Here is an 18495-nt window from a genome sequence, read left to right on the forward strand (position 1 = left end):
TGGGCTCTTCAAATGGGCTCAATCAGTAATGTCTCTGTGATTTAGTGGCAGACAGCTTTGCCATTTGTTCCAACCCATAAAATGACAAAAATCTCAATTTTTCAAAAATTCATGACTCAAGAGGGTCTATTCTATTTTGATGACCCATAATATTGGGCTAACAATATTGATAATTGAGTAGTGCTCCAAGGGAGAAATAAGTGTAGAAAATGAAAAAAATTAAAAGGAAATTCAAGAGATATTAGAAATATATTAACAAGGAAAAAAAAGCATAGAGACAAAAGGAAAAGAAAAGAGAAATACCCCAAAGTAGTGATCCAAACTTCTAAATGTCAGAGGTACGAGAGAGAGAGAGAGAGAGAGAGAGAGAGAGAGAGAGAGAGAGAGAGACAAAGAGAAAGAGGCACGAGTGAACGACACAGATATCTAGAGAAAATTGGACTGTAAAATGCTCCTGGTGATAATAATGAGTACTAATGAATCGTCATACCTGACTAATTGTATTGATTTAACACAAATAAAACCTTGGAAATTGCATTTCTCCTTCGCTTGATATTAGGAAAGCTTGTCATCTATTTTATAGGACACATAGAGAGTGAAGGTGATGGTAGAGGTGTTGTGGTCGAGTGGATACGTCGCCGGACTGTCAATCACAAGGTCCGCGGTTCGAGTCCCGCCGCCGCACTAATGTCCTTTGGCAAGACATTGATCTACATTTGCCACACTCCACCCAGGTGAAGTAAATGGGAACCTGGTAGGAATTTATTCCTTGAAATGCTAGAGCGCCGTATGGCAGCCGTGCTAAAGCCAGGGTAATAATCGGGAGCGCCAGGAGGGTCAAATCTGACTGACATGAGCGCTATACAAGAACCCACTATTATTATTATTATTATTACAGTATGTACATGCCCTTGTATCTAGAGATATATTTGAAGATGTTCATTATATTCATGTGTAAAATACCATTCAAGAATACAACAAAATTATTGAATATGTTTGTTTACAATTATATATTTGATTTGCATAAAAAAATAGTGTACATGGATACCTCCATGATGTGACTTTTAAAAAAAAGATCACATCAATACATTGCTTATTTTGAATTGTATCGTTTGATAAAACATGTACTGAACCCATTTGATTGGCCTATCAGAGCTAGTCTGCAGGCACAGACCCTAATTTGACACTTAATCAAAAAATCATTGTGCCTTGAGAGAAGTCTAGCCCAGCTACCTACTGGTTGTCAGGAGCAGCTACAGTACATGGCCTATGGTAGTCTTATAGTGCAGACTCACTTTTATGACTGACCAGGGTTTGTGCTTGCAGACTTTATCAGAGCTGTCATTGAGCATCTGCTGATTTTGCAAATTGATACATGTTCAAATGTCCGGTGAGGCCATTATTCATGTTTGGTATCAAATTTACATAAACTGTATACATTTCACATAAATGAGTTGCTGTTCTTGTAGTAGGAATGTGTGAGAATATTTACTGTTTATGATGTCCCCCCTCCTCCCCCCCCCCCCAAAAAAAAAGGATGTATGAAAAAAAATCACTTTGTGAGCATATGCATTCTGTTGATGAGAAATAGAATATGATTAATAAAAAATAGCAAGTCAGTTTACTTAAGAATTTTGTAGTGAAAGTTGATGAAATTCAACATATTGTTCAATAATATTGAAGAACTTCAGCATATTGATCAAGTTTATTTTGAAATTCAACTTAAAGGTAAAGACCAGTATTGGAAACGCCCCAATTTCAAAAAATGAAATGGAAGCTCTCATTACCAATCATGTGAAAGAATATGTTTTGACTAATACATGATGATAAAAAATCTGCCGGGAAACCGCCTACTAATTCATATTTGGTAAATTTGTTTCTCTCATGGTCTGTGAGAGATATAGGGTAGTCCCATATACATCTTTCTGTGTATAGTGCTTGTAACTTTACGAAGAATGGGCTAAATTTCTTATTATTTTGATGATTCCAGAACCTTGCAGATGCTAGATGCTAGATGATCAACCTTTTCTGATCGATTCCCCAACGTTTCTTTCACAATGCAATCGCATGACCATAACTGGTCTTTACCTTTAAGAAGTATCTACACATATATATATATATCTGAATCATCGCTGAGAATACGAAACTCTGTGTAACTGAAATATTCAGAAACTCTGATAGTACCTTTAAACTTTCTCATTACTCCATCCAACCTCGAAAAAAATCATAGAAATGAGATGTGCGAAATATGATACTTGCAAAATAAGTGGATGAGCTTGGAGCCACAGCATCTTTTAATTGGTATAGATTAGATGCCCCTCAGACATACCAAATTGCGTCCTGTTACGCTGTTACTTTCTCCTATATCACTCCCGGTTTCATATTACACAAGAAACAGGCGTTATTTATTTCAGAGATGGGTAACAGATGTCTCAAATCACTGCAAGCATTTGTTTTTATTCCCTTGCGATATTTCTCCGGAACGGGGTGAAGTGGGGCAAGTTTTCTTGATTTAAGAAATTTGAGAAATGTAATGAGAAAATTTGTGTATATTGCTGAGGGAGGTGTATTGGGTTTCTACTGGGGAGAAATAGTTTTAATGTCTTGTTTATATTGTGGGCTTATATCCATCTACTGACAGACATGTAGAACTAATTATTTGAAAGCCATGTTCACATTTATAAAAGAAAAAGTACAGAAATTTGCAGATCAGAAATGCATTCTTTCGCATGGTATTTGGCAAATAATGCAGAATAATTTGCCACTGGTATTGTAAGCATAGTAAAGCCCCCATCACACCAAACTATTTCTCACTGCGTTGTGGAAAATGTTGCCAAACGGGCTCAAACTATGTGCAAACGGAGTGAACGTAGTAGCAACTGTTCATGATCTGTTTAAGAACTTCATGGACAGGAAGGGTGCTGTAGAACTTACATGTAAGCCTGTTAAAAAAATTTAGACATATTGGGAACGAGGTAAAACTACTTAAAGAACAAATTTAAACTGACCACGAACAGGCTTGGACTGCTTGGAAATTGCAACTTTACCCCATCTGACCTTGATAAGAACTGACTGTAAACAAGATACAGACGTATTGAGGACTGTTTATGAAGTATGAACAAAAGAGGATTGTATTATACAGCCTTTTCACACACAGCTAAAATTCATCGTATCTAGAGATGATTAGAATCACTCAACAGTTTTAAACATGTTTATAGACAAAATTTCCCAGTGTGAACATCGTTTATACGATGTTGGGATAGATACGAAGTCGCGATCCATACGCCCCTAAAAGCAGGCTGCAGATACGAAGTTTGTATCTAGAGAGCTTGACATTTTGTGTGTGAAAGGAAATTTGTGTTTAAACGTGTTTAAACTGGATGGAGCGTGCGCTTTGATTGATATGACATGACCTTCAATGCGCAATGGCACTACTGCGCATTTTACGAGCAGTAGTTAATCACGAAACTATTAACGATCGCAACAAAATTTCTGTGTGTGAAAGGCTCGTGATTAGTTTAAATACGTTTCAAACACGTTTATACTAATCATGTTTATAGAATTTTAGCTGTGTGTGAAAAGGCTGATAGACTTTATTTACACATTCTACCCTGACCACAACCTGTTTAACGATTTTCTAGAATGGTTCCAGTTCGAAGTGAGAACTAGTTTGGTGTGATGGAGGCTTAACAATGCACCGCAACTATTTTTTTCTCCAATTTTTGCATTTATGCGGTTTGTTGCAATCATCCTCCGAGCTTGGGGAAGCTGCTGTGATAAAAAGATATTGTGGGTTGTAATTTGTGAAGCGTTAAAATATCAGGCCAGATTTCTTAGTGCATTATTAGAGGCATTGCAAAGTTAATTTCACAGTTTATATTTCCTTGTAATATTTTAAAAATCACTTATTCTGTCAAAGCTTGACATTTTAAGAAACAAGCAGCAATTTACATGAAGTAGCAGGAAAGAAGAAAAGAAGAAACTATATCAAATTAAGGGAAAACAATTTTTGAGTCACTCGTTCATTTAGTAATCATATTGAAGCAGTTTGGTATCATAACTCAATGTGATTTTCTTCTGAAAAGGTGCGAAATAGACATGAATAAAAAGGACAAAGCTAATCGCTTCGTCATTGTCATTTTACAATTCTTGCTTCATGTTGCAACATTAGCAAGTTTTTTTTATGATACAATTTGGTCATATTGGTTCAAATATTTTGTTGTAAAATAGAAAAATGTAAACTAAAGGATAGTATGATAATAGTATTACAGAGAATGGTGCACAATGTAACAATGATCTAGATACACAGTATGCTTTATAACAGATCTTTAAATGCTTACTACCTTAAAATCATATACCGGTACTTTAATTTTGTTTTCTTTGTACCTTTTGAACAAATTGTAGTATGCATGAAAGTACTTGTTTCCCGTACTTAAAGGCATTGTTTAACAATGTTACGTGTTATCAGTGTCTGTGATATGGTGTAATATTGAAGCTCTACAAAAATGGCGCTTCAAAATGATCATGAGTGCCTCAAAAAAGTAAAAATCTTTGAGTGACCGGTTTTACAATACTCAACTTCCCAATGGACTATAGTGTTATAAAAACTAATAGGAAAATGAAATTGAAATTTTGATTTCCAATCATAAATATCTTGATAATCAGACAGGCAATCGGCTTGTAAAAGTCATGGGATTCCTGACTGACCTAAAGGTTTATGATTATGATTGCAGCGTGAGCTAAATCCAGGATTTTGTATCAGAATCTGAGGCAATGTTACAGAGTCACTTTAATGCAGTTTAACCTTTTTTTTCTTCAATTTTGTTTTCCTACCTACAAATCATTTTCTGTTAGTTACAATATTTTGGGTAACAATACAATTCTATTTTTTCTTTTGTACATTTTGAACAATTTTTAATTTTTCAGAATATGAAAGATTTAAAGAATTGAAAAAGGTAGTGGGTAAAGGCACTAATAAATTTAAAGGAAAGAGAGTGAGAGAGCGAGCTAGATAGATAAAGAGGGAGAGAGAGAGGGAGGGGAGAGAGAGAGAGAGAGAGAGAGAGAGAGAGATAAGAAACTTCAAATTAAAACGTGTAGAAGAAGAGGGATATATTGATTGCTTTTGTGTTCAAAGAAAACCCTAGAAATGGAATGAGCAAAGGAACTCAATTATAAAAATGGACAAATTAATAGTAGTCAACAAAAAATACCCATTTCCATATTTGAAACATCATCAACTTGATTTCAAAGGGAAATAGTTTGCCAAATACTGGGTCAAACTACCTCACGCATGAAAGCTCAATCATATTTCAAAGTTTATTACCCTTATCATTTCTTTTTCTCTAACAAATGAATTGTCTTCCTAATTTCACAGTTCATGAACTCAATTTAATATTGTGTACGTGTGTGGATTATGACTTAGAAGAACTCCTTTATTTTTAGGTCAGCGTAATACATGCATGTCTGAAGCTGGGAACAGGAAATAATTTAGCAGACATTGACTACACTCCTCAAAGGTGAAATACGGTAAAACAAGAAGAAATAGTTGCAGGCTAGGTTCACGTGAGAGTTTGTAAACTTAAATGTTTATCTCATGGTTTCAGACCTTGAGATAATCTAGTAGTAAAGGATCACCTGATGCTCTCTTTTTGAAACTGAAGTCTAATTTTAAGTTTTAAACCACAAGCAATCTTATGATAAATTATGCAGAAACCTCAAGCAGCGGGGGTCCCCCAATAGAAGCTACATGTAGGTGCTGTGCAGATGCAATTAACTTTGAGGTTACGCCAGCTTGTAATTAAGCCTGCCAGGCTTGTTAATTCAAAACTTTAACCCCCTTCTTGCTTATAAGTCCCTTGTGTACCCACATTTTTGGTGGGTCATTGTTTAAAGCTTTGAGGTTTCGCTAACTTCAAGTTTAAAATTATCATGTTGTCGTGTGAACATAGGTGTAATTTGAATTCATCATAAAGAGTCATCATGCAAGAAAATTGTCATGAAAAGCACCCATCCCATGTTCAATTACCTCCTGTTAATGACATCAAAAGAATGTTAAATACATCAAGATTATTACAAAAAACAAGTAATGTACTTCCTCTAATTAATGAATCCTGACAAATTACAGGTTTTCTTGACATTCATGTCTGCTTTAATTGCAATCAAGGATCCCAAACTCGTGGGAGACGGGGATTTGGAACGGGTGGCGTGGGCATGTTTGCAGAGTTAGGATGCAGAGACAGCAATGGCCCGTGAAATTAAAAAAGAGACTTCAACAAGATCTAGAAAGTAACGGGGGCAGGAGATGTTTATGAGATTCCTAATTGCGATGAAACAGATATGCAGGCCATCAAATATAACTCATCTAAAATAGTTTTAGGGAAGGAATTGTTGCCCTTAATGACTAATCCTTGTTGTTGGCTGCATGTAAATGCTTAATAGTAGTTGTACAATGCATTGAATTTGCACATGGCAAACTGATATCACTTTTGCTTTGTCCCCTAAAATAGTAATCGTTAATCATCAGATCCGAGATCCATCTTTTTAACATCTGTCTAGTAACATACATGTATAAGAATCAAAGAATGACCTTTGAAACAGTCAAATATGTTCAGGAATGCTTTTGATTTGCATTTAAATTCATTTAATTATTTATTTATTTATTTGTTTGTTTGGTTGTTTATTTTTAAATTATATAAACCATAGAAATTGTTGAGTGCCCCAATTCAAGACACTTCAGAAGGTGATATTGCTACAGTTAGGTGGATAAATAATTGTTGGTTACTTGATATCTTTGGAGTGGGTACAAGTTTGTACATTTTGATAGGTATTCGTCCTCGATGTCCTCAATCAGTTGGTCATATCCCTTTTGACCTTGTGACCCTATCTCATACCATACAGACAGACATACATGTACATAAAAACAGACAGCTATAAACAGACAGACAGATATACAAACAAACAGACAGGTAAAGACAGACAGACATACATACAAACAGACTGTTATAGACAGACAGACAGACAAATATCATCAGATAAACAGAACAAGAGACAATTAAAACAAATAGAATGGATTTGTTATATTTATAAGCCCCAAAACACTTCAATTTGGTTTTTACACTAGCCTATACATTTTTGTAGCCCTTCAGATAGGATACGGAGCTGTATGTCCTCTGGAACTTATGAATGATCACATACTTTGGTTGCTTTACAACAACAACACTCCAGCAGAACAAGCATGCAATTAGCTCTTCACAGTTTGCGTAAATTAATTTAAATATCGTGTTAAGGGGAACGAACTTCAAAGCATTTCATCTATAAATTGCCCTAGTTGATAAATGTGCCTGAATTAATAATTAAAAAAACAAAAACATCTCCCCACACTTAATTTTAGGGCAGCCTTTCAGGAGACCCCACCCTACCATCCCCTGCACAATTCAAAGCTAGGCCAACTCATTATTAATGCAAGGTTAATCTGTACATCATGTAGCTACATCGTTAACGGCCCATCTTCTGGCTACCACTAATGATTGCCCTAGAAAGGAACAATTACTTTTACAGCAGTATCACCAGACGTAATTGGAAGGAGATTATGACCATTGAAAATGAACAAATTTCGATAGAGCAACTTAAAGCCAGTGTACTTTTTTTATGCCTCCGCCACCGAAGGTGGTGCCGGAGGCATCATGTTTTCGGGTTGTCCGTCCGTACGTCCGTACGTCCGTCCGTACGTCCGTCCGTCCGTCCGTACGTCCGTCCGTCCGTCCGTACGTCCGTCCGTCCGTCCCGTTTGAACGTTATCACAATATCTCAAGAACCATTTAAGATTTAAACTTAAGACTCGGGAATAGTATTTATCACCATAGGAAGACGATCTGATTAGATTTTGGAGTACGTAGGTCAAAGGTCACAGGTCACAGAGGTCAACTTATGAAATTCCTTGTATTGAGTTTGTTAGCGCGATATCTCAAGAACCATTTGAGATTTAAACTTAAAACTTAAGGATAGTATGTATCACCATAGGAAGACGATCTGATTAGATTTTGGAGCACGTATGTCAAAGGTCAAGGGTCACAGAGGTCAACTTATGAAATTCCATACATTGAGATTGTTATCATGATATCTCAAGAACCACTGGAGATTTAAACTTCAAACTTAGTGATAGTGTGTATCACTATAGGAAAACAATCTGATTACATTTTGGAGCACGTAGGTCAAAGGTCAAAGGTCACAGGGCTCATTATGTATGCAAAAACAGCTTGTGATCGCGTTATCTGAACAACCGATTGATGGATTCCTGCCAAACTTTGGTCATGTATGTATCTTGCAGAGCTGATGAACTGATTAGATTTTGGGGTCACGAGGTCAAAGGTCAAAGGTCACAGGGCTCATTATGTATGCAAAAACAGCTTGTGATCGCGTTATCTGAAGAACCGATTGATGGATTCCTGCCAAACTTTGGTCATGTATGTATCTTGCAAAGCCAATGAACTGATTAGATTTTGGGGTCACGAGGTCAAAGGTCACAGCGCACATTATGTATGCAAAAACAGCTCGTGATCGCGTTATCTGAACAACCGATTGATGGATTCCTGCCAAACTTTGGTCATGTATGTTACTTGCAGAGCTGATGAACTGATTAGATTTTGGGGTCATGAGGTAAAGGTCAAGGTCATGCGGCTCATTATGTATGCAAAAATAGCTTGTGATCGTATTATCATTAGAACAGATTGATGGATTCCTGCCAAACTTAGATCATTTATGTATCTTGCAGAGCCAATGAATGGTTCATAAGATCAAAGGTCATGGGCTCATTATGTATGCAAAAATAGCTTGTGGATGCATTCTCATTAGAACTGACAGATGGATTACTATTTAACTCAGGAAATCTTGCAGAGCCAATGAACTGAGTAGATTTTAGGGTAATGAGGTCAAAGATCAAAGGGTCATATATGTTTATGAGAAATTGCTTGTAATCACGATATTCTGAGAACATGTTAATGGATTACAATTGAACTTGAATTTGAAAAATTTCTTCCGTTTCGGTTTGTAAAATTGCTCTATGACGGAGGCATCATTTTCGACTGCGCGCAGTCGAATTCCATCTAGTTTTCTTCAAAATACATACCTAATTTTTGTTCGCAATTACATTGGCCATTCAAATGTGGATGGGACTGAAAAGACAAACTCACACACTCTGATTACGTTCATCCGCAATAATTAAGTGGAACAAATTCCCTCTTGTTGAATTCTTAAGTTAATTGGCTCTGCTTTGTAGACTACCGTTAGATTATATCGTCTGCAAAGAGCTGGAAAGACAATAAAAACTCATATTTTGACACAGAGTTGATTTGAAAAAGTAGTGCATATTTATTATTTAGAGGTATGAATTTATGATTGGAATATAAAAGGAGAGCTGCAGTTTTCTTGATCTTTTGATCTGCTTTAATTGGTGGTAATTTAAACGGGCTTTGCTGACAATTCGTAAGAAAAATGAAAAATTTTAAGGAGATTTTGGAAGAAGAAAGGAAATAATGCAGAGCAATTAACGAAAAGGAGATGAAAAATGAGACAACAAGGCAAAGAGGTGAACTTTTAAAGATTGTGGATAAATGGGCAGTTATGTACAAGTATCTTTTGAAAAATAAATTACACAATAATTAATTACAATAATTGCTTTTTATGAATATGATATTAGACTTTTAATGATGTAGATTGTGAAGGTTCATTCCCCCCCCCCCCCCCCCCCCCCCCCCCAAAAAAAAGTCCACAAATCTGCTCCCCGACAAAGAAAGAAAGAAAGATATCAAGAACCCAAAATGTAAAATATAAATCTGAAATTATATAATAACGATGTTGAAATGCATAATTGTACAACCATATGCTATACAAAATGAAACTACAATCTGGGAAAACTATGCCAAACCCTTTGAGAGAAAAATGAGACGATGCACTCTTGAAAATAATAGGTGCGATATTGCCCAACATTCAGGCAATGCGTGCCTGATCATCTTCAGCCAATTTTTGTTTTGCCCAACTTCAAAATATTTTTGTATAAACGTAAATCACAATTGCCCTTTACTGCAAAGTAGCCTACAGCAAACTTAACAGAAGTCACCTGGATTTGGCTTATAATTGACCCAAAGTTGCTCGGACATATGACTGCCGATAAAATGTGAGGCAATTTTCACAAATATAATTTTTAAGTTCGGGTTTATTTTGGCAAGCAATTTTTGCTAAGCATGCATTTGGTTGAATCATTTACATTCCACCAACACACACAATGCAATATCATTACACTCTTTTGAGAAAATCCATTTTTCTTACGACTTCCGAATTTTTTTTTGCTAATTGCCTGGTTGGAAAAGTTCAACAAACCTCCCAAATGGATACGCCCATAAAGCTAGCTCTAAGCCATTTCTAAATGTTGGAAAAAAAAGTTGCCTTCCTTAATATCTCTTCATATATATGTACATGATTACAGAGTTCATTGAATCAGGAAAGCCATAATGTTGGGCCATGTAAAGGTTATTAGAGCAGGGATGCCCCGGAGACATTACATTAGGCCAACTGGAACAACCATGTGGCAAGGCAATTACCCTTTTTATATACCGGTACTTTCAACTTTAATTGTGAATTAAAGTTTTATAAGTTCTCTTTTGAATAGTTTTAATCTTTATGTATTATTCAGCTTGGCATCGGAAATGAAGTTCTAAGCTTTTAGAGAGCATTTCTTCTGTTTAGTAGCTCTACAATTAGGTTTTTAAATATTTTTTTAAGATCGATTTAAAAATATAACAAAAATGCATATTAAATTGATTGTTTTAAACATATTTTATTATGTAAAGCATTTTGTTTTAACTGAAACATGCTTTCACAGTGGTTATTCTATCAAAATCGTTTACATTAATGGCATTGGCATATGTGGCGTATCTACATTGTGAGTAGGGAGAAAGCAACTCCATTTCAATAGCCTTGTGCATCACCTATTGAAATGTGCAAACATGACAATGAGGTATTACGTAATCTGAACATGATTTCTATGGGACATACAATAGGGCATTGAAATTAACCTTGAGTTGATTTTTCTAAAATAGTTCCAATCGCGTTTCTGTATTTTTCTTGTTTCTTTATTTATAAAAGAGGACAAATGTTGAACCTTGTTAAATTTAGTGAACGTGTATGGCTTGCAATGTGTTAAAACGTTATTATGCACAATTTACTATAATCCTGCCACAAAATGAATCGATGGAATGAATTCAGTCATGATATGAAAATAATAAATCAATTTTTGGTTTGTTCAATTAGTTACAGAATTTTGATAACATTTAGAGGATAAGGAGGTTTTCAAGTGCAGGATGCTCCATGAATAATTGGACTGGTCTAAATCTGGGATACAAGAGGTACCAGTATATGATTATGTTCATCCTCAAATTCCTTTTTAAAGATAAAGGGATACAAAGATAGATGGTTTGTACTTTGTTTTAATATATTGGGATGGGTCCATAAACTTAACTGTCTCAGATTCTGGATTTAGCTCATGCTGCAATGATAATTACATACCTTTAGGTCAGTCAGCAACCCCATGACTTTTACAAGCCGATCGTCTGTTTGATTTTCAAGATATTTATGATTGGAATTACAAATTTTGAAAACCATTTGCCAAAAGGTTTCATAACACTACAGTCTATTGAGGAAAACGAGTATGGTAAAACCGGTCACTCAATTTTTAAAACTTTTTTGAGGCACTTCTTGATCATTTTGAAGCGGAATTTTTTTAGAGCTTCAATATAACACCATATCACAGACACTGATAACACGTAGAGCGGTGTGTCTCAGATTTAACATTGTTAAATGATCCCTTTAAACAAATGCTTTATTATCAATCCTTATTTTCATTTTTCTAGCTATATTTAAAATGCTTTACATTTTGTACATTTATAACAGAATTACCCAGGCCAAAGAAACGTATCACAGAACTCCTGCTGAAATCTGCCCAGAGCGCCCCCTCCAGTCAAGAAAAGGCCAGGCAGGATGCAGCCTCGGGGGAATGGCACTTGGATTTCTTCCGCAGTCCCTCTGAAGTCCTGTCTTCGAGCCCCTTGGGAGAGAATGGTAGAGTCGCTGGCGTTCAGTTTGACGTCTGCAAATTAGAGGTAAGGGCGCTATCATCCCGTAGCGCATTAACACATTTTACTTCTCCACTTCATTTTACATGTCATGCATCTCAATTCCCAGACACTTCATGAAACGGCAAACAAGGTTGCAAACTTTTTCTGAGATGGCCTGATTTCATGCTACTTTTGTTTTTGTTGTCGGTGCTTTTTCTTTTTGTTTGTTTGCTGTTTTTTTTTTTTTTTTTTTTTTTTTTGGGGGGGGGGGGGAAGGTGCTGTGTTTAAAAGTGGTTTAGTTCCTTAATATTTTATTTTATTCTAATTAAGATGCAAGCTTACATGTACATGTTCCCATGTATCACCTCTATAGTTCATATTACATGTCATGCATTTCAATTCCAAGAGTTTTTACAAACCAGAAAACATTGTTGCAAACCTTCCCCAAGATGGCGTGTTTTCTTGTTACCTTTTTTTGCTCGTTTGGTGTTGACGATATGGTGTAGTTGATTTATGGGATTGGTTACTCCTGACTTTAGATGCAATCTAATGTGTTAACAAATGTCACCTCTCTGGTTCATATTACATGTCATGAATTTCTATTCCAAGAAACGTCATGAAGCAGTAAACAAGCTTGAAAACTTTTTTTCTTTGGGGAGGGAGGGGGAGGGAGGGGGAGGGAGGGGAAGGGAGGGGGAGGGGGTGTTTGTTGATGAAATAGTGTCGTTGCTTTGTACATGGGAATATTTACTTCTGATTAAGATGCAAGCTATGTGACAACACATTTCCCCTCATGAGTTGTATGTCATGCATTTCAATTCCAGGAATGTTTACAAATTTATGAGTAAACAAGTTTGCAAGCTTTGTTGATTGGACCTGATATCTTTGTGTTTTTGTTGTTGTTTTTTTTGTTGTTTAAATCAATAGTGTTTTTATGTCTCTGATTTTCAAACACAAGCTAAAAATGTGTTAACACGTTTCACCTCACAAGTTCTTGTTTCATTTCATGCAATTCATGTCCCAGAACCTTTTTATACAAACTAGTAATCAACGGTGACTCAACCTCATTTCTTAGTGTTTTATTTTTCTTTTAAAGAATGATTTGATGTTGCCTACTTGTGTTATTCAAATAAATATTTGCTTTCGATTTCAGATTAATTTGATGTGTTCACATTACACCTCTCTAGTTTCATTTCATGCAATTCATGTCCCAGAACCTTTTTATACAAACTAGTAATCAACGGTGACTCAACCTCATTTCTTAGTGTTTTATTTTTCTTTTAAAGAATGATTTGATGTTGCCTACTTGTGTTATTCAAATAAATATTTGCTTTCGATTTCAGATTAATTTGATGTGTTCACATTACACCTCTCTAGTTTCATTTCATGCAATTCATGTCCCAGAACCTTTTTATACAAACTAGTAATCAACGGTGACTCAACCTCATTTCTTAGTGTTTTATTTTTCTTTTAAAGAATGATATGATGTTGCCGAATTGTGTTATTCAAATAAATATTTGCTTTCGATTTCAGATTAATTTAATGTGTTTACATTACACCTTTCCAGTTCATGTTACATGTCATGCACTTCAATTTAAAAAAAACCTTTACAATCGAGTCAAGACTGCAAGCTTTGGTGACTTGGCCTGATCTCTCTGTGGTTTTGGTTGCTGTTTCAATGATATTGTGCAGTTGTCCTGAATATTGTTTCTGATATTAAAATATAGGCTAATGTGGTGAAACATTTCACATCACGAGATTAGATTACATGTCATGCATTTCAATTTCAAGACATGTTACAAACTAGTCCAAAAAAAAGTGGCAAACATTGGTGACTTTTTCGGATTTCTTGCTGGTTTGGTTTGTCTTTTTAAAATGATATTACCTAATGTCATTATTCAGAGGAATAAGTGCTTTTGATTTTTGATTCAAGCTAATGTGAATGACACATTTCACTTCTCGAAGTTTAATTTACATGTCATGCATTTCAATCTCAAGAACCGTTACAAACTAGTAAACAAAAAAAGGCAGAATTTAGTGAATTGTCCTGAATTCTCATTGGTTTTGTTTGTCTGGAGGTGTTTTTTTTTTTAGTGACTTTGCCTACCGTAGTTTTATTGTTGAGAGGAATATTTGCATTTGGTTTCAGATTTAAGCTATAATAAATGTGTGAAAAATGTTCACCTCTCCAGCTCATATTTACATGGCAAACGTTGGGGACTGGGTCAAATTTCTTGATGGTTCTGTTATTTTTAAACGAAAATCACCTAGTTTTGTATAGAAATGTCCACTTCTGATTTTAATCTCATTCTAGTGTGTGAACACATTCTACATACATGTATCTCGTCAGTTCTTGTTACATACCATGCATTTTAGTTCCAAAGAAACTTTTCCAAAATCAGTAAAGAGGGTTTCAAACTTTATGGAATGACCTATTAAATCTCTTGTTCAACATTACTGCCTGGTTGGGTTTTATTAGCAAATAATTGCTCTTGATGTTTAACTGGATCTTATACCGGTATATTCATTGTGATTATATGATATCAAGGACATTCATAAACTAGTAAACAAGACTGCAACATTTACCAACATGGCCTGATTTCCTTGTTTTAGTTTAGTTTAAAGTAGTATGTAGTGCTGTAACATCACGGATATCTCCAATTCTGTCTAACCACCAGTCAAAACCGGATGGTTTTCGGTTAAACGATTTTACAACAAAAAAAAAATCTTTCTTTTTTTTTGTCCGTGTGAAAAAAGGGGAAGGACTTTCATTTAACTGCGAGGTGCATTTGAAGGCGCCGATTTGTGCTTGTGAACTTGTCACAAATAATAGTAACAATGTCGTTTTTGGAAGAATGTGTAAGATCATTAAAAACAGTTGAGGATCTAGGATAGAACCTTGTAGTACGCCGTGTGTAAAAGTTGGATGAATTATTATTATAAACTACATATTGAGATCTATTACAAAGATTACTTTCAAACCAAGATGACAGACAAATTGAAGTGTTGTTCTAGTTTCCGAGTGGTGAGTCAACACACAGATTACTGAGCTGGGAGACATTGCCAGGCATAGTGCCAGGTGGAGAGGCATAAATCGAAACTAAAATAAAAAATAATAAAATAAAAGTTTAAAAAAAAAAAAAAAAAACGGGAAAATGAAACCATCCAATTCAAAACGGAATCCGCCATGGGCGGTCAGATACCGGACAGTTAAAGGTTTGACTACAGCACTAATTTTGTAAAGACTCATATTGTTCATAAATGATGTTATTTTCTTTCTTAAAACAGACATGTAATGCTCTTGAGACTTCAATGACCTGGAATTTTCTTAGATACCTGATTTGAATAACTTTTCTTTTTTAAATGAAATATATATATATATGAAAAAATGTTTTTCAAATCCATGGCTTTTCGAATATTTCTACGAGAATTTGTGCATATATATTTCTTTGCACTCAAATTCCCAAAGTGTATGTATTATCAACGTGATGTTTAATATGTTACTGTTTAATTTATGCTGGTGAAAAAAAGATCTGTAGACTTAAAAATCTTAAAGTTCACATTCTGAATCAAAGTAATACACCACGGCTACATGTACTTATGAAATGGATTGTTGATGTTGTTGAAAAGACACTCATGCCTTAAAGGGATCCGGTAACTTTGTCTCAGATTCTGAAATAAAATTCTGGATTTAGCTCATGATGCAATGATAATTATAAACCTTTAGGTCAGTCAGGAGCCCCATGACTTTTACAAGCCGATCGCCTGTCTGATTATCAAGATATTTATGATTGGAATTACAAATTTTGAAAACCGTTCGCCTGACGGTTTTCATAACACTACAGTCTATTGGGGAAAACGAGTATGGTAAAACCGGTCACTCAAAGATTTTTACTTTTTTGAGGCACTTCTTGATCATTTTGAAGCGCAATTTTTTTAGGGCTTCAATATTACACCATATCACAGACACTGATGACACGTAGGGCCGTGTATCTCAGATTTAACATTGTTAAACGATCCTTTTAAGGCATCACACCATTGCGAACACTTTCACTTATTAATGTTGTCTTGTGGGAATGAAAAGCTATTTTCCATTTTGAATGCAATCCAAATGCTTATTAGTGGGCAATAAACTGCTCACGAAAAGCTTGATATTTTTCTTATTTTATGACAAATACCTGTAAGGGCTTGTTTCCATAACATGGTATAGGCTCGTTCAGATATGATGCAGTAATCTGCTGCAAAAATAGAATGCCATGGATTTTTTAAGTGTTTGTATGAATTGCAACTGAGCGCAAGTTGCGCAACGCTCATTTACTTAAAAGTGTGAAATTGTGAAGCTTATTATACATCTCATCCTAAAAATAAAAAACAAGTAAAGAGATCAAGTTTCAAATTTCAAGTCGTAAAAAGATAACAACAATAAAAACATTTATAAATACAAGATATTACACATAGGCACACACTCATACAATACTCATGTACGGACGAGAGAAAGTGGGGTAAGATGAATTAAATTGAAAGTGGAGGAGCCAACAGAGGCCACAGTCCTGTCAAAGGCTAGCTCCATACTTGAAGTAAAATATTATTTTATAACTTTAGAAGGGAAAAGGAAAGAAAGAAAGAAAGAAAGAAACATGAGGGATATAATAGAAAACACGCTGTTTTTTTTTTCCAGCTCCTTTTTTTGTAAAAAGTTCTGTAAATGTCATGAATTCCTTTTGCCAGGTTCATAAACCTCAGGGGTAATGCTTTTCTTGATCATCATGGTGGGGAAGTTATATGTCTGCAAATGCTGTAAGATTAAGTAGTGTATTAAGTTTGCTTATTATTAATTTGATTTTGAAGCGCTTTCTTTGAAATCTTGAAAATGAACTCCTCCATAAAGTAATCTAGTCTAGAGTAGTTTTCATTAATTATTCAATTCAAGAATTCTATCAAAATACAGTAATTCCTGTTTTTAATTATTTTCCAGCAGTAATCTACGCTGAAGTGCACTTCAAAATCTTAAATTTGTATAAATTCAGTCAATTCTCTGAATATGTTGTTCATGTTTGTGTATAACTTTGCAGCTTATGATATAATTTTTTAAATCTTGTAACAGTAAATCTGAGACAAAATTAATGTGTAACAACATGTTGGACAGGAAATCTACATGACCCTGCAAAACCTAAATCTCCGCTTATAAGGCGCACCCCTATTTTGAAGACCCAAAAAACAAAACGAAAACACACGCAGGGAAGGACTTTCATTAACATCGAGGTGCAGTTGAAGGCGCTGATTTATGCTTGTGAACTTGTCACAAATAAAAGTAATAATGTTGTTTTTAGAAGAATGTGTAAGATCATTAATGTAAATTAAAAACAGTAGAGTACCTAGGATAAAACCTTGTGGTACGCCGAAGCAAAATTGGAGGAATTATTATTCTAAACTGCAGATCTATTAGAAAGATTACTTTTAAACCAAGATGACAGACAAATTTGAGTGTTGTTCTAGTTTCCGAGTGGTGAGTTTTTGTGTGTGTGTATAAGACGCACCCCCGACTTTCAATTTTTTTTTACTGCAAAAAAGTGCACCTTATACACAGAGATTTACGGTAACAGAGTGAAAAAGTATTCTTTATGAGTTAGATTTCATCACAAATCGTTTTTCACCAGAGCTCCTTTAGAGCTTTCCAGAGCCAAATAGCTTGCAGCATCTGTCTATTTTTTTCTCCTTCAAATCGAGTACTGCAATCAATTATGGGCTGATTTAAAGCAATGTGCGATTGGAGATTTACATTATTCTCGTGTTTAAACTTACATAAAATCCCATGTTATATCAACCATCTCTTCAATGAGTGTGAGATTTCGTCAGGACAATAATAATTGATAGCTGCTGCTGCTCCTCTCGGGAAATTAATGAGATTAATTCAAGAAGAGTTGTCACAGCCCGCCACGTTCTAAGCCGAAGGCAGATTAATTGCCTAAGTGCGTGACACTTTGCATACAAACCATTCAAAGAGTCTTGTAATGTTGCAGAATGTTTCGCCTAACTAATTAATGTGTGTTCATTGCAGTGGGTAACGCTATCACCCACTCCTACAGGAAATAGCACTGAAGTCTGATGGAACTCTTAATTAGCCTGAGATACAAGAGGATGTGATTTTCTTGCATTGAAATTACTTGAGAGACATTCAGGAAGGGTTATCACAGCCCACATTGTTCAAAGCCGACGGCACATTAATTGCCTATTTATGCAATACACATGGCATACAAAACCATTAAAATTGTTCTGTTTAATTACATGTTGCAGAATGATTGGCCAACTAATTGATGTGTGTTCATTGCAGTGGGTAATACTATCGCCCACTCCAACAGGAAATAGCGCTGAAATCCAGCAGAA

At 35.2% G+C, this 18495-nt stretch overlaps 1 protein-coding gene across 3 annotated transcripts in view; it reads left to right on the forward strand.

Annotated features, from left to right (window-relative positions):
- The window catches only part of LOC115926669 (NADPH:adrenodoxin oxidoreductase, mitochondrial-like), a 55214-nt gene that overhangs the window by 13294 nt on the left and 23425 nt on the right, over nucleotides 1-18495 (forward strand). For all 3 annotated transcript variants that reach the window (XM_030991697.1, XM_030991702.1, XM_030991707.1), the window contains exon 8: nucleotides 11947-12155. In XM_030991697.1, coding sequence (XP_030847557.1) covers nucleotides 11947-12155 — 209 coding nt within the window. The remainder of the gene's footprint in view (nucleotides 1-11946; nucleotides 12156-18495) is intronic.

The sequence above is a fragment of the Strongylocentrotus purpuratus genome, unplaced genomic scaffold (assembly GCF_000002235.5).
Source record: "Strongylocentrotus purpuratus isolate Spur 01 unplaced genomic scaffold, Spur_5.0 spur5_contig_845, whole genome shotgun sequence".
NCBI lineage: Eukaryota > Metazoa > Echinodermata > Echinoidea > Camarodonta > Strongylocentrotidae > Strongylocentrotus > Strongylocentrotus purpuratus.